Source organism: Ruditapes philippinarum, unplaced genomic scaffold (assembly GCF_026571515.1).
Source record: "Ruditapes philippinarum isolate M1 unplaced genomic scaffold, ASM2657151v2 ctg223_1_1_1_1, whole genome shotgun sequence".
Lineage (NCBI taxonomy): Eukaryota > Metazoa > Mollusca > Bivalvia > Venerida > Veneridae > Ruditapes > Ruditapes philippinarum.
Window position 1 is genome coordinate 221,492 of NW_026851762.1, and position 23,408 is coordinate 244,899.

Here is a 23,408-nt window from a genome sequence, read left to right on the forward strand (position 1 = left end):
ATATATACATATTTACAACATTGAACAAGAAGTGTAGGAAAACATTTTTAAAGATGATTATAAAACAAAGCAAGAAGAAAAAAGCACATTTTTGTTAAAAAATGAAGATGTACACAAAATATGTGGCATAATACTGACTAGATCGTTGTAATTATACTTATATGCATATTATATGATTTTATGTTGTTGTGTTTCCCAGTGAAATAAAGGGGTATAATTATGAGTCCAAGACAGGTATTTTAAAAACTTTTTTGACGTGCCAGCTGTTAAAATTGTAGAGAATACAATCAAAGCAATGTTCAAATTGTGTTAATATTATTATTACAGCTTTTTTGACGTGATAAAAATTGGAGGAAACATCAATACACAACAATTATAAAAGATAATTTAAGTAAGCAAAAAATACTAGAACACGAGCATTTCCATATAAGAATAGTCAATGAAACACATTATAAGGAATAGTTGCCTATAAAAATTTGGTAAAAGAAACATCAAATATTTTCATTGTTTGAACAGGGAAAAGAACTCTGAAGTTCTGCCTCCATTGTGAAATGTATTGAACAAAAAGGAGAAATTATTCAAAATAGAGCAACATAGTGATGTTCTTTAAAATAAACACATATACACAAAATGAAACTAAAAAAACAGAACTACAAAAAAAAACAACAAAAAAAAACACTAATCAATGACTAGATTCATTTTTACATGAAGAAAAGTGAACAACAAGACAGATTTATGTAATAAAAGTAAATACTAATATGGCAGTTATTGTGTGGTTTTGGCACATAAGGTATATTTAGCTGCACAAAATTTCAATGAGCATAAAATGGCCTACTGCACATGCCCATCAAATCTGTATCCCCTCTAGCTGGACAGCCTTTGTTGTTTTTGACAAACACAATTTTACAGAAATTTGAATGAAACAACTGTTCCCTTCTCAATTTTAAACTGTGCCTCAGCAGGAATCTTTTCTGCCAGCGTTACCCTCATCTAAGCGCTTGAAACCATTTCTGCAGGGACGTCGTATGTAGAGAAGTTCTCTCCACATTCTACCATGAGGGAGAAAGTTAAGTCTCCTTCCTCAAATGCCACCACCGTTCCATCTATGGTAGAGGCAGGTTCTTGGCAGTCCTGAAATTAAAAATAATAAATTAACAGGGTATTTTCTAGTATTCACTATCATAATGGGATGAAATTGATGTGTTTGGAATCTTTTTTTAAGAGTATATTTTCAATGAATTAAGAAGCATCAGCTGTCAAATCATTTATCCAGAGTGTTTCAATAAGCTTATAGCTTCCAACACAATCATCAAACTGAAATAAATCTGTATAAACTAAATCATTTATCAAGTACCCATTATACCGGATAACAAGGACAAAGAGCCCTGTAATTATGTATGTTTCTTGGCAAAAGCATTAATGTAAGAAATCCCACTGGATTTAAGCAAAAAACATCTTGTTAATACATTAATGGCAACTAGAGCTGTCATATTGAATGATTAAATACTTTTGTAAGCTGGTGTCACCATATCATAACATTACAAATATTAAAGTTGTTTATAAATCCCCAAAAGCTCAAAACAGTGTTCGAAATTAGCAGTAGTCCTATAGCCCCCAGACTACTAAATTACTCCTCGGGCTACCAACTTTTCACAGTAACAATCCAGACCAGGGTACTGTATTTTCAGAGGCAATATAAACAACTGTCTTGAACAAATGAAATCGTGCTAGTGAAATGTCTTTTGGGCTAGTGAATATTCCAACTCTGGTGGTCTGACCAGCCTAGTGTATTCAAATCCGAATGTCTAACACTGTCGAAATGGTAAGAATTAAATACAAATGTAATTAATAGTTTTACTTTATATAAAAAAGGAAACTGTAAGTACCTCAATTTGTGTCCTTGCTGTTGAAGAGACGGAAACCTCATCTTTGTATGAGGTGACCACAACGTTCTGTAACTTGACATACTGGCCAACTAGCGAGGAATCGGTAAGGTCCCTCCAGAGCGCCACTTTCAGTGTGTCAGTTGAGTCCTGAATGTTGATGTTCTTTACCTGAACATCAGCACCTCTCACCTTCACTGTTCTGACTGCCTCCTCCTGTACAGAGTATATAACATATCAAATTAAAGTTTAAAGTTCTTCTACTGACTGTACAATCAAAGTGCTTTTTTTACCAAGATGAAACTTTACAATCAGTTGAAGCTGCTGGCCCTTTTAAAAAAGAATATTATCTTGTCAAAATTTATTGTGTGTAAAGGTATCCTTTAAATAATCCCATATATTTCTTTTAAGAAAAAATATTACCTTAAGAGCATAAGCAACCCTTACAGATTCAATGTACTCCAACAGTATATGCATTATATATGATATTGCACAACTGTAGCGGTTGAAATTACCATAAGCAACAGTCTTCTAATTACAGGTAATAACATAAAATGCATACCAATAAGGCAGTATTTGGTATGTCCATTCGAAATGAGACTAATATACTAAGCACAATCTTTCAATGTCATTTTATTTACCAATGTGAACAATTTTCAACATAGTTTAAAAAATACTGAGAGGGCCAGAAACTACAAGAAGTGGCAAAGTTATTGTATATTTAAATACACAGAAATCATTTACAAACTTTTTTGAAAAGAGTTTCAGAAATAAACTGCCACTCATATTACAAATAATTGCCTTATATGTTTTAGTTTATTAAGAATTCAGGAATTTTGGAATCTAGACATTTATGTTATTCTTTAACAAACTGTTAGTTCTAATTTAAATATAATTCTATGAAAGCGAGATTGAAAGTAAACAAGAAAATGTAGGAGTTATTACTCTAGCCAGAATATTTCATTATATATTATTATGAATTGATATTTGATGCCTTTGGTTAATATGTATTTATCAAAGCTTGATTGTGAAGGCAGCTACACTGCTTTTACATGAATTCACTAGAGTCGGTTACTAGAACCAAGAAGTAATGAGTAGTAAGAATGTTTCTTGATTAAGGAAGTAATTTAATGTTTGGACTGGGTTTTGAACCCCCATTGCTCGTTTACTAATGGAACACTCAAAGCACTCCTTTAATTTGATGTTAGTATGAAAGGATGTTTATAAATTTCAATAAAGTCATTCATATTATATCTATAAATATATAAGGAATGCTTATGCTATTATTGCAAGTAAGAATAACAAATTATATATAAAACTTACAGATATGACCTTTCCTTGAACAGACACAAGGGATTTTATAGGTGACAGTTTCGCTGACTTGCAGCCTACCAGTCTTGCAGGTGCAGGGTTTGCCAATTCCCTTGCCTTTTGCCTGATATCTTCATTCAAGTCAAGCATGGGTGATGTTTGCATCACTTTCCATTTGTTCGTGATGACAATTGCCCTGTCCGGTTCCTGCTTAAATATGTAATTCATTAACATTACACACCCTCCCTCCTTCATTAGGGCAACTTTTGCAGGATCATATACATTCAATTTTATTGCATGCTCACGATCACATGCACCCACCACTGTAATATGTTTGTCTTCTCCCTTATCAGTCTTGTAACTGCTTGACCTTCCGACCTCAACTACAGTAACCTTTACTGGTTGACTGTAGGGTTTTGCTGTTTTGGCAGCGATGAGTTTGGACAAAGACATCATCTGTAACAAAACGAAAATCTTTCATTACTTTACAGGAAATGACAACATACAAATCATAAGCAATCAAAATCCCTAAATAGAGGCAGGCTGAATTTGAAATAGTCTTTAGTCTGCAAAAGTAAAGCAAAGTCCCAGCCCAACTCTAGTAAAATTCTGTTCGCATAAAATGTAGCGGGCATAGTTTGACAGTCTAGCAATGTTTTAAGGTATGGGGAAAAATGAGGGAAACATTTTTTTAAGGTATTGGGATAAATTTTTCTGAAAAAAGTTATGTAATGTATACAATCAGTTAAAGAGACTCCACTGAGGTTTGAAAGCCTAAATCATAACAATGAGTTGGGGCACTTCAAACAGAAACATATGCAGTTAGATAAGAAAAATACTTTGAAATAAATAGAAATCGTATTTTTATGTTTTTCTTAGCCAATTTGAGTGAGAGGCGTTTAAACGCTTTTCATTTTAGGTCATTTTTTACAATTTGAATACTTATTCTGCAGAAATGAAGCGCGGGAATAATCTGAAATTTTGCACAAAGATAAGTTATCTAAACCTACATAAAATGGTATGTGTATCTGAAAAGAAATATTTCCAGTACCATCATGTCAAAAAATCTCAGTGGACTCCCTTTAAACCTGCTGTATTTATAATGACCAAGAGGGATATGCACATTGATTGTTTTGTCTGAGAAAGCTAAATGAAATCATCTGACCCGTGAGTTTCAGACTACTGTATACCATGTCTAAGAAGATCAGAAATAAGTGTTAAACAAGTGGTATCACTTATTATTATTTTCTCCAGTTTAAAGTAGATGCGGAAAACCTAGCCACAACTTTTGCTGGATTTTTCCAGGCTTGTTAAAATTGTTTTGGGCAAGGATATTTTGATCGACAAATCTGAATGTCAATGACCATAATTTTTTTTACATGAAGACTAATAATAAACATGCAAAAATACTAATGCAACAGTTTGTAGAAAACTCATAATTATTCGCAGTAGCAGCTTACTAACCATTTTCATGATCATTAATATTACCAAATAATTTATCACAGTTCCATTAAACATGATGAAAAGAGATGCAAATACTGTATGTAAAGAAAGTCAACAAAACTGTTACAATGGTAGCATCATAATTACCAACAATATAATTAAATTGAAATGTACAACATGCACGCAGACATATCATAATAATCATCATCACCATCGAAATCAAATTCATCATTGGTTTTTATCAACATTATATCATCATAAGTGCTGTCATCAATATCATCATTAAAACCATCATCATCAACTAGAACAATGACATCAACAATATGTACATAAACCATCAATATAATAATAAATTCTACAAATGTTAGTTGTCATCATCATCATGTTCCTCATCATCAAGTAGAATAATGAACATCTACAATATGAATGCAAATGGAGAAGTAGTACCAACATCTAAAATATTTATAACAAATCATCATTATCTTCATCACCAATATCATCATCATCATAATGACTGAATTCATCAACATTATTATCATCAATATCAAAAGCATCACTATCATAATTTTCTAGACAAAAATTAAATGTCAGATATGTGCCTAAGGATCCAAAAGTCAGCAATATCTACAAATTAGTTAACCATCATTACATCGGACATCAACATCATCTCCATCATCCACAACTAGAATTATAACATCAAAAATATGTACACAAATGTCTTGTTTGTTTCATATTACGCCTTTTTTCACTAATTCAGTCAGATAGGCAGGTAGTTTCCTTACCATCGTTCCTGGAGAGTTACACCAGTACTAGACTTGTATGTAACCTTCCTCTGTACTAAACTACCAAAGCATCTCCAAAGATCGAACCCACCCCAGAGAAGAACTGGATTAGAAGACACACAAATAAAAAGTACATCTATTTACATGTATAATAATTATGTACAATAAAAATTACAAATCATCATACTAATCACTACATAAATCAATTATATACAAATGTACCAAGGCAAATGAAATCTACATGATTGCAAAAGAAATCATTATCAGTATCACTGTTGTTGTCAACATCACTATGCACAAGTTACTCTCACCATTATCGATACTGTTACATTGTCACTATCATGATAATCATCACAACTATATAATGAAATGTTCATTATGTACACAATGGGAAAACAAGCAATAAATACAACTAGATGCCAGACCGGAACATGTCAAGCCCACTGTCACATCTTACTTTGCGGTATGAAATTGAGCTTTGATCAAGTCAAACGGTTCTTGTTCATGATGAAGCTATAATGAACTTTGCCTGTTACAGTGTTTCGGGACTAGATCAGAAACTTGTTAAGAATGAGTTTCAGGTATCAACGATTTGTTAATTCATTTTGCTGCAAGTGTTATATTAATCTTTTTATTCAAACAATAGTGACCGTTTAAAATGGACAAAATAGATAGAGATTTTGAAACTGAGGCCATAAATAGCAAAAAACAAGTGACTGTTTAGTAAAGTTTAGTATAAGAAGGAATTTTGTCAGATATGGCATGAAGTGACTGCTTACATCAGGTTACCGCCAGAAAAATTGAATGTTAGTGCAAACTGGACTCACAGTATATAATTTCTCAAAATAACTTTAACAGTTGCAACCACTAGATGATTTGAAAAAAAGAAATGAACTTCAACAATTAATTATTATTTTAAAGAAACAAAGAGTGGCTTGTGATCTGAATAATAAGACTCTAATGTTCCCCAGCTATAAATCTCTTCTTGGAGAAGATTTGTAAAAGCTTGGTCAATAATTGTTTTGTAATCAGTAGTACTGTTGGTTTCCAAGTACTGCAACCCAAATTCTTCAAGAATAAATTTTTGCAAGCCCTGAGCAAATTGGCAATCAAAATTTGTATCCCCAGCAAGCAAATATGGCCCAGAGCTTCCCTCAAGTGCTTTTCGCAACACTTCTGTAGCCTGACTCAGTGTAAGCTTAGGAGGTAAGTATATCAATGTTACTGTTATCCACTGTGTTGTACAGGCAACCTCAATAGAAAAACACTGAATCTTATCGATATATTTCTTGTTCATTTTTCTGAATGTAACACTGTCTCTTATATATAAAGCAAGTCCATAGGAAGGTCTGCCAGGAGTTTCGTTTTCAAAATCAAACCGGTACAAAGAAAATCCAGGCAATTGGTACAAAGAGTCATTATCACTTCGTAATAATCTTGTTTCAGAGACTCCTATTATATCAGAAGACAGGAGACTGAAGTCAGTCTGTAAATCAGCTATGTGTTTATGAAGTGATCTGATGTTGAAAAATACAATTTTGAGTGCTGTCAATGGATGTGAATGAAGACTATCTAAGCACAGCTTTAAACTAGCATTAAAACGAAGTCTTTCCATTTCTTCTATGACACGTGAGGACACTGATATTTTCCCCTCATTTAATTGCAAAATGTGCAGACTTTTAATATGGGTAACGCGGCTTAGGCCCACATAATGTATGTGGTCATTTTTCCTTGAACCGAAGTGTACAACTGCACTATTCAAAGTGGACCCTTGAGCCTTATGGATTGTTTTAGCTGCTGCTAATTGCAATGGGAATTGTCTTCTTTTGACCTGAAAAGCGCTGTTCATTCTAACTGAAAACATACGTGTTATCTCCAAAATTGGAGTCCATTCTTTGTGAATTCCTTCTGCATATAAATGTGAAAGTTCAGTTCTCAACTCTTGCCCAATAGAAGACTCCTCAAATTGAACCCAAATAATGCTTACTCTGTCAGAACCATGTACCCTGTAATCAAACTTTTTTATTATACAAGCTGATCCATTTGTCACGCCATCTCTTACATTGACATTATTTGTAATTTCAGCTGGAATACCTATTACTAATTTCAACTCATATGATAAACCCACAGTCTTTGAGCTATCTTTTGGTACACGAGACAGCACCTTTTCTTGGACACTTTCATCAACAGTTCCCATTACCCAGTCAATTGCTGTAACAGAAATTTTGAAATTGCTATCAGCAGTCATGAAAATTTGCCCATTGTATTCCTCAACTTCTTTTCTGGTAGTGAAAAGATGTGGCAAATGTGTTATTGCTGGCATATCATTTTGTTGCACCACACAGTCTTGCAAAACAGCAATATCATTTTCTGTCTGAGTTCCCTCCCTCAATCTGTTAAGCAAATGAGCAAAATCTCTGTCATCCTTCTGCCTCATCACTTCTGTCAATTCAAATATTTTGAAATGATCTTGCCATAAATTTGCAGCAATTGGACCATACTCACTGCATGGTTGAAGAAAAATCCAATTGTCCATAACAGGCTTCAGCTGAAATAGGTCACCAACAGCAATCACACTTATACCTCCAAATGGCCTTTTGCAACCTTTGATCTCCTGCAGCCTAATATTTATGAAATCAAACATGCCTCTCCCAACCATTGAAATTTCGTCAATGATCAATAATTTCAAATCTGAAAACTTAGTTCGCATACAGTTAAGTTGCTGCATATCCAGTGGCTTGTACTTAAATCCTTGACCGACAGGTAAACAAAATGCTGAATGTATTGTACAGCCTTTAATATTGTGTGCTGCTTTGCCTGTTGGGGCACATACCAGAACATGGACATTGTCTGGATTCACATGCAGTTGGTGTGCATAAAACTTCATGACACCCTGATAAATGGCTTTTGTCACCACACTTTTGCCAACACCAGCACCTCCAGTAAGAAATACATGAAGTGGTTCATCTTTTGTTTTGACCCAATGTAAAACATGAAAAAAAAAATGGTTTTCTGTTGCTCATTTAGTTGCTTTACTATCAGCCTATATTGTTCATCATCCAACTCTCCCCACTTGGATGTTTCTTCTTGCTCTATGTGTTTTCTAGAAATACCTAAATCTAAACCAACATCATAAGATTCAGCATCTTGTCCAGGATCAAAGCACCCAAATAATTTAGTTTTTCTTGTCCCTTCAGCAAAATCAATTTGTTCCATATGCTCACTGCCTGGAGCAACCAGATCCATGCAAATGTCATCTTCATTGATTATCATGTTTTCTAGATCATGCATCACAGCAGCACCTTTTTCATAACATGTCCTTTTTTTCAATAAATTCATGGCAAGAAACATATCTGTCTCTAAATGATTGAAATGGTTTCATCAGCTCATCTTCCTTTCTCCAGTGCATGAATAACATGATTTGTTCCCTATAGTATTTTTCACTGTCAATTTCAATATCAAAATGAACCCATCTTAGAACACTTGGTTTTTTCCGTTTTACGAGCTGAGTGCCATTCCTCAAAGTATATGTTTTTTCCAATATCAAATGCTCATTTTCTTCAACATGCAAATCAGAAATATCTTCATCATAATCGACCTCTGGTAAGAAACCATCATCCGATGATTTGCCAACAGCTACTTTGTGGGAGTTCCTTTTAACAGAAAAGTTTGAGACAAAATCAGCAAGGCAAATGGTTTCAAGTGCTTTTGGTCTCTGTTGATACAAAGATAATATATTTCCAGACTCAACATCTGTGCTCTCTTGATTCATCTCCTCCAGAACATGCTTCGGTTTCATAAGAACAACACGTTCATCAGGGGGGCTTGTATTGATAAAAAGAACTGACCTCGATGTTCTTCTCAATGGCATCTGCAACACCATGTAAGCAGCTTCTTGTGCACCTACTTCAACATGCGTCAGGAACTGATTTCCAATATGCCTTACTTGCTGACGTATATCTGAATCTGTTCTCTTAGCTTCTTCACATGCTTTGTGTAACAGATTTGACATACCTCGTTGCCCTTTAGAAATGTAGGACACAATGTAAGAGGCACAAGCATATGGATCTAGTATATATTGAATGTCCATGTTTGCAAGCCAACACTGTAACAAAGTTGGATTGTACAAATTGATTCGGATTTCATTTAAACGCCGTCGTAGAAAAATTCTTGGCTGCTTCAGAGAAGATCGGAGCGCAAGCTTGTAAGTTTCAAAATCCATTTCAAGTTTCAACAAAAAGTCTTCAAATGATAAGTCAGAATCTCTCATCTCAGGTGAATTTAGGAACACAGAAATTTTTTTGTAATTTTCTTGCGATGACTCTAAAAGAGCTTGATCTTCAAGTGGATAAAGAATGTCTGTATACGGCATTGGTGGAATAGGGAAGTTAAATCTACAAATTGGTTTGTTCTTTTTCATACATGATCTGGCATGGCGATGTGTTTGGTAATTTACTAGAAATTCTTCTGCTGCGTTATTACTGCAGGTTAAGTATTTATCAATAAATTTGATAATTTCAGAATGTTCACTATTTCCTGAAGTAGGTGCATTCTTAATCCAGCAGCATATGAACATGAGGTGACCCACGCTGTTGAAATTCAATCCTATAAAAAAAAATCCACTATTTCACCTATTGGATGTGATTGGTCACGTAACACTTCAGACATAAAATCTCTGAAATCTGTAATCAAAGTAGCGTGCACATGTTACAGGATCTGATTTTATCAGTTTTGACTTTTCCTCCCAAGTCAAATTTGCAGCCTCATCTTCAGTGTAGTCTTTCCTTTCTACCAATTTTCCCAAGGTTATTAACAAAGGCACCCATTTTGTCTCTGCGGCAGAAAATGAACAAAACCAGGTTGGAATTCCTAACTGTCTTATCAGTGCAAAAACATCTTTCTTGCACATTTCCCAGTAAGGAGGTGAACCACGAAGATTCCTCAACACTTGATAACCCTCATTTAAATGTACTATGCCATTAGTTACCTTTGGATCTAACATTTGAGCAGCAGTGTATTTCTTATTATTAAGTTTGCATTTACGCACTGCTAACATGACTTTGTCTCTAACATATTTAATTTGTAGTTTCTTCATCTTAAAAAAGATATTTGGAATGCAGACGGCACTTCTACGATCAACATTTCTCAGTTCCCATTTACATATGGTACTATAATGCAAAGGAACAAGTCTGTTAGTATTGTCACAATGTATTTGCCCACAATAAATGGTAGGAAAAGACAAATACTCTGCATTTTTGTCCTGATATAAACCTAAAGGTGAGTTAAATTGCCCGGGTGCAACTGAGAGAACTTCATTAAACTCACGAAAATCTAGACATTGCAGAATGGTGTCCATATTGCCTGTTGGTCTGTCATTTATATTCGGAACCTCTGTCCAAGAGTCAACAGCTGACATTTCATCTATTGTTGAAGATTCTAAATTGGGGCTCTTGCTTATTGTTTCAAGTGCATTTGTATGTTTTACAGATTCACATGCGCTATTTGGAGCATTTTCTTCATTGAAATCCTGATTTTGCAACCAATCAAAGTTCACCTGTATGCCTTCTTGTTGAAATAGCTCACTGTTCTCCACCAGCCACCTTGCTGCTGCAAAAACTTTATGAGGACGAATCCTTTCAAAAGCAACACAATGATTAAAACTTAAATTTCGTTTAAACTTTAAACTTATTGTTTCATCCTCAGATAACAAACGAGGCAACTTCTTTACTGTAGATGTTACATCTGCTGGTACATTAACAACATTGCCTGAAATACTTAACTGTCCTCCCCTTGGCTTCTCCCTTAACTGCATAAATGGTATTCTAGGAGCTACTAGTCTTTCTTCTAATGAAGTAAGATCAAGCTCTTTTGGTCTTGCTGGAAATTCTAATCCATTTACTTTTGAACATGGAGGGATTTTCTCCAAGCGTAAATAATTAAAGCATGTGATACAAACGTGGTCACTTTGTGATAAATTACATTTTGTGCGCATAACTTCTGGAACCAAGCTTGCTTTTTTTACACCTTCTTTAAACCATGTTTGTGAACAGCATGTGCAAACAAAATCTGGGCCATACTTGATGGCATTATGGAATTTTTCCATGACTGTCAGAGGTTTCTTACATGTCCTGCAGGAGCTTGTGTTAGTTTCTGTACTAAAACAAATTCTTTTTACTTCATCAACTTTTTTGAATGTGCTTACTGTTAAAATTGTACATGTCTTAATTTTGTGAACATCAAAAGCACTTGTTTCTTTTGACCCGAAAACTTGCCTAAGAAAACCAATGTTTTAAGGGAAAAAAACCCAAAAAAATTTGTTTGGCAGAGCCCTTCACTAAAAGGCTGCCATAAGCATTTTTTTGAAGGGAATCAAATACATAAAAAGAAATGGTTAAACAGTAATTAATTTCACAGAAAATTTTGATTGCATATCAAGACAGCCATTTTGTAAAAATTTCAGTAAGCCTTTAATTTGTCAAAGCTTTTTTTAGAAAAAAAATCCCCCAAAATCTGTAAACAATTCCCCAAAATGCCCCCAAATATGTTTAAAAACAAAAACACTTAATTTTTTTGGCCCCTGAAAAACAAAAAAAGGGGAGGGAAATTCCATGGTTCCAAATAACAGATTGACAGAACGGTTTTTGATGTCTGTACAAAAAATCCCCTTTTTGAAAAATTTTTAAAATTCTATGTCTCCACCAGTCCACAGAATAAATGGTTTTGATGTGACATGATTAAACACACAACTGAATACAGCATTCCCCACACACTGTCTTCCTCGACTGTCTATGGGGAACCTATCTGATCCTTGGTGAAATGAGCCCTGTGTTACGAAGTCAATTTGTATGTTGGATGCACACATTTTTACAGTGCAAAATATTATTAAACACAATAAAATCAAAAATGCTGTCTGTTAAATCAGTGTGCATGATAATGTGCCCAGCATATACTATAAGTGCACATGCGAACAGTTAATTCCTGCACTTGAAAATTTAAAAAACTCCATAAATGCATTAAAATTTGCTACCATACCCAAGTAATGTATCTTTCTGAAAATAATTTCTCAAAAAAAGTAAGTGTGTAAAAAAACCCTAAGGTCAAATCACAGTAAGCAATACCTTTTCTGAAATTGTACTCTACCTTGTATCCATTTGTTTTCAAATTATGTCATCAACACTGGAAATGTCTATGCATACACTAAAGTGAATTCTTGAAATTTAATTAATGACACTCGTATGTTATGTCATTTGTTTGAAATGGCAATGCAAAACATGTATGATTAACTCTTGTATTGTCTTTTCTTGGAATTTACTCTTGAAATATCACTGCTTTTATTTAACTCTTGAAATATCATTGCTTGTATTCAACTCTTAATGTCACGGTTTGTGTTTAACTCTTGAAATGTCACTGCCTGTGTTCAACTCTTGAAATATCAATGCTTGTGTTCAACTCTTGAAATGTCACTGTTTGTAATTAACTCTTGTAATGTCACTGCTTGTATTCAACTCTTGAAATATCAATGCTTGTGTTCAACTCTTGAAATGTCAATGCATATAATTAAGAAATAATTGAACATAAATGGCAGTCTTTGTTATGTCATTTGTTTGAAATTATGATACAATCATGTATGATCAACTCTTGTTATTATAATTGTCTTTTCTTGGAATTTACTCTAGAAATTGAAATGTCAGTTTGTGTTTTACTTTTGAAATGCTACAGTCTACCGAGCATCGATTTTGAGCATCAGTCAATAATCTTATACATCAATTGACAGTTTCAACTGGCACTATTTAACTCAATTTTCTAAAAAATTTACACTCGCCCTTGGGCCACCAGGGCAGTGCTAAATTTGATGACTGGCCGAGGAATCAAATAGTCTCAAATCTTATACTGTAGGACGCTAAAATTTAAGGAATCCAATAATGCAGGCTTTTTTTTAAAAAAAAATATCATAAAATAAAGTTAATCTGACAGGTAAAAAATAATACTATCTATTCAGAAATAGTATTATCAATTTTACTTGAAATTTATGTCAGACACTGGAGCACAGAGCTCAACAGATCAAATGTGTACAAAGAACAAATGTTAAACATACAAAGTTCACAATATACAAACCAAGCAGATGCTCAACACATGAATATTCAAATCTTTGGAAAACAAATGCACACTCACATATAATTTATGTCAGATATCATACACAAAACATTGGATAAGACGTAAATAAAGAAATAAACTTACTAAACTAATTAACTATGTAACAAACTCCGATTAATGGCCTCTTCCCATTAAAATCATGCAGTTTTCCCAAAAAATCTGTTTTTACTTCCTTAATAAGGAATTTTAGCAAATTATAGGTTTTACCGTTTTCCCAAATCAAGAGGCCAACTTCAACAGATCAAGTGATAAATTTTAATCACCCTGACCACAACACCTAACAGTGTATTAAACGACAGTTAAATGATCGAATATCAATTGTACACAACAGTTAAAAATCTTATAAACTTATTTCAATGTTTATAGATAGCCTATATACAAAAGATTAGATATGAAAAAGCAAATCCTACACAACAGTCAACACTGTAAAACAATTATGTAAACAATAACAATCAAAGTGCTGAAGGCACTGCAGTTGGGACGTATGAAGGATCAAATAACTATTTTTTCTATTTCGGGGCAGATAATTCAATGAGTGAAGGGTGTTGCCGGTTGATAAATATAAAGTGCACAATTCAGTAAATGAACAGTAGTTGATACAATTATTCTATGACACACATGTTCAAATATAATATTTAGGTTACATGTACGTGTAGGTCGATCATAAACCGTTATTGGCCTTTTTTGACAAGAGAAACAAGTGAAATTAGAGCTACCAGAGGAAACTGCAAGCTTGACTATTTTAACACATGACATTATAAAGGGAGATAAAGCTATGAAAAAATAATCAATTGTGATATATATCAAATTTTCTGTATCAGTATCAAGTAAACACTCAAATGGTCAATATTTTTTGCATCACATTATATGAATGTGACCATGTCATTAGAACTTATAATGGCCTTTGTTTACTGCAATTCTCATGCTAATCTCTTTCACTGTATAACGTTTATAAAGTTTCAATCAAATTCCTTCAATATTTTAATCCTCTCTCAGAACAGTATCATGAAATATATACGGAGATAATTCAAAAACTAAGTAATGTAGAATTTTGGTTATTTGACACAAAACTTATGCTTACTAGTCTCTACAACTGTATTTAGTTTGAGTGTGATATCATTGAAAAGATTTACTCCAGACAACCATTATTTTAAAAGTTGTTGTACATGTATTTTAAGAGATGATAATTGTAAAATTAAGCTAGAAACTAGAACTCCGCGAGTCGGATGTGTCGCCTTGTGAACAATGTAGTTTAGGAGAAATGGCCAGGACAAAAATGAAATATGAAAAATAACAAAGGGCAATAACTAAAAAAAAATAATAAGTTCAGAGCAGCAGTTTCTGAACACTGCACTTCTTATCAATAAGATCTATCATACTATGATGGTTCAAGTCCATAGCTTTCATACTTGAGGAGAAATGACCAGGACAAAAATAAAGAAAGAAAATCAACAAAGGGCAATAACTCAAAAAATAAGAAATGCAGAGTACCAGTTCTTGTGCACTGCACTTCTTCTTAATGAGATCTATCATCCTATGAGGTTTCAAGTCCATAGCTTTTATACTTAACGAGAAATGGCCCGGACAAAATTAAAGTATGAAAATAAACAAAGGGCAATAACTCAAAAAATAAGAAATGCAGAGTAACAGTTCTTGTGCACTGCACTTCTTCTTAATGAGACCTATCATTCTATGAAGTTTCAAGTCCATGGCTTTTATTCATTATGAGAAATGGCCCAGACAAAAATAAAATATGAAAATTAACAAAGGGCAATAACTCAAAAATTAGGAAGTACAGAGTACTGGTTCTTATGCACTGCACTTTTTCTTAATGAGATCTATCTTCCTATGAAGTATCAAGTCCATAGCTTTTTTAGTTGAAGAGAAATGGCCCAGACAAAATTAAAGTATGAAAATTAACAAAGGGCAATAACTAAAAAAATAAGAACTGCAGAGTACCGGTCCTTGTGCACTGCACTTCGGGTTATTAAAAGAAGCATGCATACCAAGTTTGAAGTCAATCAGACTTATAGTGACTGAGTAATGCTCCGGACAAGCTTTAGGGGACGCCGACAACGACACAGACGCCGCCGACAAAAGTAACCCCTATTATGTCACCTTTTCAAGGCGACACAAAAATTAGGGTTCTTTGAAAAAACACTTTCTTTCACTTGATTATTTTCGCTGTGTAAAAGTTTAATCAAATTTCATCAACTCTTTTCCAGTATTTCTCTGGACAAGCATAATTAAGTACATGTATAATAAAGGTAGATAATTAAATAAGAGGGCCATGATGGCTCTGAGGTTGCTCACCTGTATATACCCCCCCCCCACCCTGCAGGGCCAGTTTTAACCCAAGGGCTTTTATTTGAACAAACTTGGAAGACATCCATAAGAAGATGATTCATGCTAAGCGATTTTTTAAGTTTTTACTAACACATACTGTTAAAAACAATGACAACCCTGGAGCAGGGCCATTTTTGACCCCAGGGCTTTTATTTTAACAAACTTTGTAGACACTCACTAGAAGATGTTTCAACTTATAATATAAACTCTAGCTATTTGGGTTCTTTTAAAAAGATTTTTGAAGTTTTTACTATATGCATATAGGGAAAATCAATGATCCCCTGGGGCAGGGCCAATTTTGACCCCGGGGCTTTTATTTGAACAAACTTGGTAGACACTCATTAGAAGATGTTCATGCTAAATATCTTAGCTCTAGCTCTTTGGGTTCTTTAAAAGAAGATTTTTAAGTTTTTACTATTTGCATTTAAAGAAAATTAATGACCCCCTGGGGCAGGACCAATTTTGACCCCAGGGCTTTTATTTTAACAATCTTTGTAAACACTCACTAGAAGATATTTCATGCTAATTATCTTAGCTCTAGCTCTTTTAGTTCCTTAAAAGAAGATTTTTTAAAGTTTTTACTATATGCATTTAAAGAAAATTAATGACCCCCTGGGGCAGGACCAATTTTGACCCCGGGCCTTTTATTTGAACAAACTTGGTAAACTCTAATTAGATGATGTTTCATGCTTAATATCTTAGCTCTAGCTCTTTGGGTTCTTTAAAAGAAGATTTTATAAAGTTTTTACTGTATGCACATAGGGAAAATCAATGACCCCTGGGGCGGGGCCAATTTTGACCCCAGGGCTTTTATTTAAAAAACTTGGTAGACACTCACTAAAGGATGTTTCAAGCCAAACATCTAAGCTCTAGCTCTTAGGGTTTTTTTAAAGATGATATTTAAAGTTTTTTTCTTTCGGTTCCCATGGCAACCAGAGTTCAGCATGGAATTAAATTCTTTGCACAATTTTTAAAGGTGACAGCCAAAGGAACATTCTTGTGAAGTTTGGATGAAATTAGCGTAGTGGTTTATGAGGAGATGTCATTTAAAGTAAAAGTTTACGGCCGGACGAAAAGGGATCACAAAAGCTTGACCTGTCACTTTGTGACAGGTGAGCTAAAAACTAAGGAATGGAGTTATGGTTCTTTGACACATTGGAAAATTCGAGTCGTTCAAGTTGATGCAGATTCAGTGATAGTTTGGAATAAGCATTTTTAACTTAAGGGATATAATTAAAACATGAAGCAAGGTAGAGTTATGTTTCTTAAAAGTCTCTATCACTTTGTGAAGTTTACATAAAATCCCTTCAATACATATTTAGTTATATTCATATTTCGGACAAGAGTGTGAAGGACAAATGTCTTCCTAAGTACAGACTATGTTTTTTTTCCTTTATCAACTAAAATCTCAAAAACACCATTAAAAACATATTTTCCTCCCATGAGCAACCCTTTTTCCCAAAAGTACAAGTCTGTATGGAATGAACACAGATATTTATCCATAATATTACTTGAGTCCATACCGACAGATGGTTAAGACCGCAACTATATTCTCTCCCTTTCAGGAGCATAAATTATAATAACATGCTAAATCTTTGTATAGTTCTATATCAGATACCAGTATGATGAACCTTACTTTTGTACCATTTAAGTTATAGCAAAATTCAGCTTTCATTGACATACAGAAATGGGTCAGCCTTTAGTCCCCTCTTAATGAAAATAGAAGGGGACTAATAATAACAATTTATTCTCATAGTTTCAATTCTCAGGTTTATTACTTATCATTACACCAGGCAAGCTAAGATACATGTTAAAACCACAGGCACTATATACCACATTTACCCATATACGCTCATAATACTATATATAAAGAATAAAGGTCCCTAACGAGAGAGAAATATCATGCAAAACAAACAAGAACTGTTCGGTAAAAATACACCAGATCACTATTTTATCTTTGTGGTTGTCTCTAGGAATAATGTATCCTATCATAAACACTTTTTACTTCATCGAAATCCTACAAAATGCTCCAAAATACGAGCAAGTTTCCAAATTTCACTGAAATGTCATTGCATGTTGTTTTCGACGTCCAAGCGATGCGTGTAAACAAAGGTGAATTCTGGTCAATTTCTACAAAATCAACGAATAACTGTTAAGATTTCGACATACTTTCTTTAAGGCAACTTGTATACAGTCAAACTGCGATGTCTTTACTTCACAACTGTCCGACGATAACACTAACAAGCTAAAAAATTAAAAATAATTGACAGCTCCGTTCCAGAAAGTAACCATTTCTTACATTACCGCACTGAATATAAGGTAAAGTAATGATTGGTTAAGCGGAAAATCCGAGTTTTAACATTTTCCTTCAACACAACGTTCATGACTGGCCTTTACTATTGACAGGGGATTCAATTCAGACTAGCCCTCTAAAATACTCCAACTAGTCCAAAGTGTTAATGGTGCCTATACAGTTATGATCACTACATCTGGAAACTGGAGATCCCACTGAGTGTGATGCTTATCTTCATTCGCTTGACAGTGACACATGTCCACCTTAAAAAAAAAGCAATAAAAATTATATGAAGTGCAATAATTTGCAAAAAAATGCTTATCTTATTTGTCTCTTCTTACATTTATAATGCAGAGCACTAGATTTGTGTGTCAGTCATACAAAATGACTTTCAATAATACTATTTAAATATATTTGAAATACAATTTCTTTAATAAATACTCATATAGTAATACTAAATTCCTTTTTTGTGATATTTTTTCTGACACATATGTGCAGACAGTACATTGTGTACATCAGTCTTACTGACCTGTGTGATACCATTCTAAGCATGATGCCAAGAAAATTTTGGACTTGTGAGAGGCTGTAAATGACCCCAGATTGATCATAAGGTAATGTGTAACCAACGCTGAAAAGCATTTGACTATATCTCAATCCATTGAGAAGTGGCATCACTTTGAAATCAATTTTGATTGAAAAAATCGAGGCAAAATAGTGATTTTGGGCAATTTTGAGATGTCCCCTCGTTGCCATGGTAACAGAAAATTTAAGCCTGAGCATGTTGTTGCAAGGGCAATGGTCCAGTCAACATTTGTGCCAAGTTTGATTAGTGTTGAAGTAGTTTTTATAGTATTATAGCAATTTGAACTTGTAACGGGAGACTTTTCAATGAAAACAGCCATTTTTCACAAAATGCTCATGAAGTAATGGGTTAAGAAATTTTGCATCTTGATTGGGAAAAATATTTAGTACCATGTACAAAGTTGTTAATCCAACAAATTGTATATCATTCAAAGCATAAAAAATACATAAAAAATTGACAATGGAATGTGTTTTTGAACATCATCTGTCTGGTACCATATTGGATTGAAATGGAATGAAGAAAAATTGTCAGCTTTGATAACGGGAATTTTGACTTATGACTTTTTTCTAAACATGGAAAAGAAAAAAGCACATTTGGCATTATTTGCCACTGGGAATGGGTCTGTTAATCTGACCCGTGGTGACACTGGTAAAAATGCATGTTTTCATTAATTTTTTTTGGAAAACAGTTTGGTTTGTGAAATATACATTAAATATTATATAAGTACCTGTTGTTTGTAATAATCTTCTAGTCTTTCTTTAATCTTATACTGTACTTTTTTCTAGCTACATGTACCAGCCTTTCCAAGTGAATACTAAAGTAAATAATCTTTTATTTCCCTGAAAATATCAATTTAGAGATTTCATTTCAAAATCATCCAATACTACTCTCTTAGTGTGTGTATATACAGAGACATATAAATACATTTTATGTATTTTAACGTCTCTGGTATATACAATGTATATATGTGTCTATACAATGTATATATATGTTTACACTATAATATGATTGTGTACAGCATGTAATGACATAATTAAAATTTGAAAAATTTATGATAATAAAATATTAATAATATTTCTTCATATTACTCCACAGTATTACCACTAAAATAGAAAATGTTCTATCATTTTATTATGATATCTATTTTTTACATGTAGATTTGTGAAAAAAATGTGAATATCAGTAGTGTCAAAAATTGTTAAATCATAATTATAAAATGTCTAATTAACACTGATAAATTACTTCAACCATGTATTGAGAACAGGTATAGATCATTTCCAACAGTCTTGCTGTTGTGTTGACATTTTCGCGACATGGTTGTGTGTCTGCCTTGTAATCAAGAGGTCTGGGGTTCAAATCCCTTTAAGTGCCTGAAGATTTTTCAGGTTAACAATTATCAAGGTGGCAGTGATTTTTTTTTCAAGTTTCAAAACAACCTGTGGCTTTATAAATGGGAAACTATAGCTTGATTAATCAGAAAAGAGGAAAAATTTCAACCACTGAAAATGGAATTTACCCATACATTTAAAAAAAGTGTAATTCAATTTAAAGGGGTTCCATTGAGGTATTTTGTCATGATGGGACTGAAATATTTTTTCCAGATAAATGTACCATTTGATGAATGTTTAGAACACTAATCTTTGTACTCGTCCTTTAGATCATTTGCGCACTTCGTTTTTCCAGAATAGTTATTCAAATTGTAAAAAGATGACCCAAAATGAAATGGCTAGACTTTAAACAGACCTACCGTGACCCAAATTCGGCGTTCTCCTAAATTCGGCGATGTTTTGTTTTTCATCATTCACGCGAAATTTCAGAGGTGAAGGTCAATCATGTTTATGTCCCACGGTCTATTTTTACAACTCCAGTGATTTTCTGCGCTAAATATGGAGATACGGCTGGTAAACATTAAAAATTGTATTTGACATGGAGAAAATTGTGTGTTTTACCTGATGCAATTTCAAGTTTATCTATACTTCCCTCTATTTGATTGATATTTATGCTTAAAATGATTTGACAGTCGCCATTTTTTTTCTAATATTACACTAACTATTTTTACTGCCGATCTAGGTCAACATACTACGTCACATTCCCGCCAAAATAAAAAAAAATACTGCAACCAATCAGAATCGCCGAATTTAGGTGACGTATTCAGATCGTAGTAAGATTTTACATCAGCCATATTTGTTTATATCTGGCAACCGCTGAACGATTACATTGTTAGAAATGAACTTAAAGTAACTTTTAAATATTTGTAGTAAAATTATATCAAGTATAATTATAGATTACTGTAGTTTATTGAAAATGCCATTGACATTTGTTCTTATATCGCCGAATTTAGGTTACACCGGGATACTGTATATAATAATTTATAAAGGTCAAAATAAAATTATTCTGAAATATTCAAGAATGTGCCCCATTTGGTAGAGACGTAACGGCCGTGACAAGACCAAAAAATTGTAGGCGTATATGCCGGTTTTCCTGTAAAGGCAGACATCTGTGTAATATCAATTTGTAAAATCTGTCGGTTTTGCAGTCTAAGTATGATCGAAATGTCTTGGGTACGAAAGACTCGAGATCTCCAAATTACTTCGAAATTATTTACGAAAGTTTTAGTCCTCGGAAACAAATTGGCATCAATAAATAAACTTAATATTATTAGTCATCAAATTCATAACATATTTTGCTTTATAACATACCTTATGAGCTTAACAGACTGATAATTATGCTCGTGAAGTAGGTCGAAAAATATACCGGAAGTTGTCGGATTCATTTAACCTAATTATCGGCTAATTCAGAGACGAATAGATTATCTACATCTCTGGCTAATTCTATTTCAATATCCACTTTGCAATTATAAACTACAAAATTTATCCGATAATTAATGTCTTTTTCAAAAATTCTGGAATATAATACAAAAAAATGTGATGATAAGGCGGATGAGTAAGTTAAATAGTGCAAGCCGTCAAGCACTATGACCCAATTAATTTACTATCCCATTCATAGAATTATGTGACCTTTCAAATTATATCCGCTACGTTTCTAATACCGTAATTCAAGCTCAATTGCGCATTATTTTCAAAAAATAAATTTCTTGTCTCCACTTCTGTTCGCAATAAATCGAAGTTTTCAGAAATTCAGAGCACTATTTTTCACTCGCGGCGGTTATGCGTCGGTCATGGTCGGGTGATCACTATGAATTCAGCTTAGCTTGATATGTTAGAATACAATATAGCATTTAGAGTGGCGATGAAACGTCACAGCAGTGGGCGTTACCCTGTATGGTTGGAAATTTCGGGTTTGTAAGTGCACTAGTTGGGACTACGTCCCAACTAAAAACCTTATCCTTGACCTAATTTCGTTTGTCTAACAAATTAACATCTGAAAACACAAAACGATTGTGAACAAAGAAATAAAAGCATTTCCACAAACCTTTGCGATGTTAATTTTCAGCAAATCTTTGTCTTTGATGTATAAAACTTGAAGTAAACACGAACGTTATTCAGCTGTTGATAGCCAGAAAAATGGCGCGTGGCGTATGAATACGGCGTGCCCTACTTATTTGTCAAAACAAAGTTTAACCAAATTGCATCCGTTAATTCCAGAAAACTTTTGAAAATCTTGTATTGCAATATTGTTTTTAATTATTTGCATAACAATATTTTTTTTTTAAACGCTTTGATTCTATGATAATTTGCGAACTATTTTTTTGCGAAAATAGTACGACTTTTTAAGGCCACATATCATTGTATCCATTGTTTCCTCTTGAGTTATCGACGAAAAAAAAATCATCGGTAGCATAAAATGCTATTGATAAGTTGCTAAATATATACAATAAATGCTTTCATTTCTCTTCGGTTGACTTTTATGTGAACTTTTGAGTATCTCTGCTACAAAATTACACCTTATTTAAATTCAATTTTTTGTACATAGGTACATGGACACACACTTTTCTTTGCCCTAATGCGTAATAATACTGATGTTTTCTTTTCGTACACGATTAAGATTATGTTCCATTGATGAAAGCTAACATTGAATATCATTATTACAAATTTTTTTTCACATCAGCTTTCTCTTCAAGTCATCAATGTTTGAAAGTATACATATATTTCTGCTGCACTACTTTCTTGGTCGCATTAACTACTTGTTTTCTATTGAGCTTAAACACTATTTAATTAGATGTTGTTCGTTCTTTTTCAATATGGAAAACCGATAATATAGAAAGGAAATTTTTTTTTGAAAAAATTTCCTTCCAAAAATGACAGCACAAAACAAGGGGATGAAAGGATTTAGATTCTGTATAATAGAACAAATAAAACATGGCCTTTCGTGGAAAATGCTAGTTTAGGGACTAGTTGTTCAGACTTCGGAAGGTATATGGACCTCAGATGCGCTTCGGGCCAGACCAACCAGTCCGTAAGCTTGCATTTTCCCAGAAAGGCCATTTTTTATTTCTTAAATAAACCCCATATATCATTTCCGATATAAGACCTTTTCTGTTCTAATATGTTTGAAACCGGTTGTACCGTCCTCAAAACTGGATCCCGCGATAACGCAAAAAGTACTGAAAATATTTTTATGAAACTTGATATATGGATAGATGGCAGTATGGA

At 33.5% G+C, this 23,408-nt stretch overlaps 1 protein-coding gene across 2 annotated transcripts; it reads right to left on the bottom strand.

Moving 5' to 3' along the window:
• Nucleotides 1-989: 989 nt before the first annotated feature.
• Nucleotides 990-22,920, bottom strand: LOC132739107 (uncharacterized). 2 transcript variants are annotated; one of them, XM_060726759.1, is made up of 4 exons: nucleotides 22,228-22,920; nucleotides 3,207-3,650; nucleotides 1,887-2,099; nucleotides 990-1,131 (listed from the first exon to the last, which is right to left on the bottom strand). In XM_060726759.1, exons 2-4 carry the CDS (start codon nucleotides 3,648-3,650, stop codon nucleotides 991-993), a joined length of 798 nt encoding a protein of 265 aa, XP_060582742.1. In that variant the 5' UTR covers nucleotides 22,228-22,920; the 3' UTR covers nucleotide 990. The 2 variants fall into 2 exon arrangements, with proteins under 2 accessions (XP_060582742.1, XP_060582749.1); XM_060726766.1 differs by lacking the exon at nucleotides 22,228-22,920 and adding an exon at nucleotides 13,658-13,999.
• Between the last annotated feature and the right edge of the window lie 488 nt (nucleotides 22,921-23,408).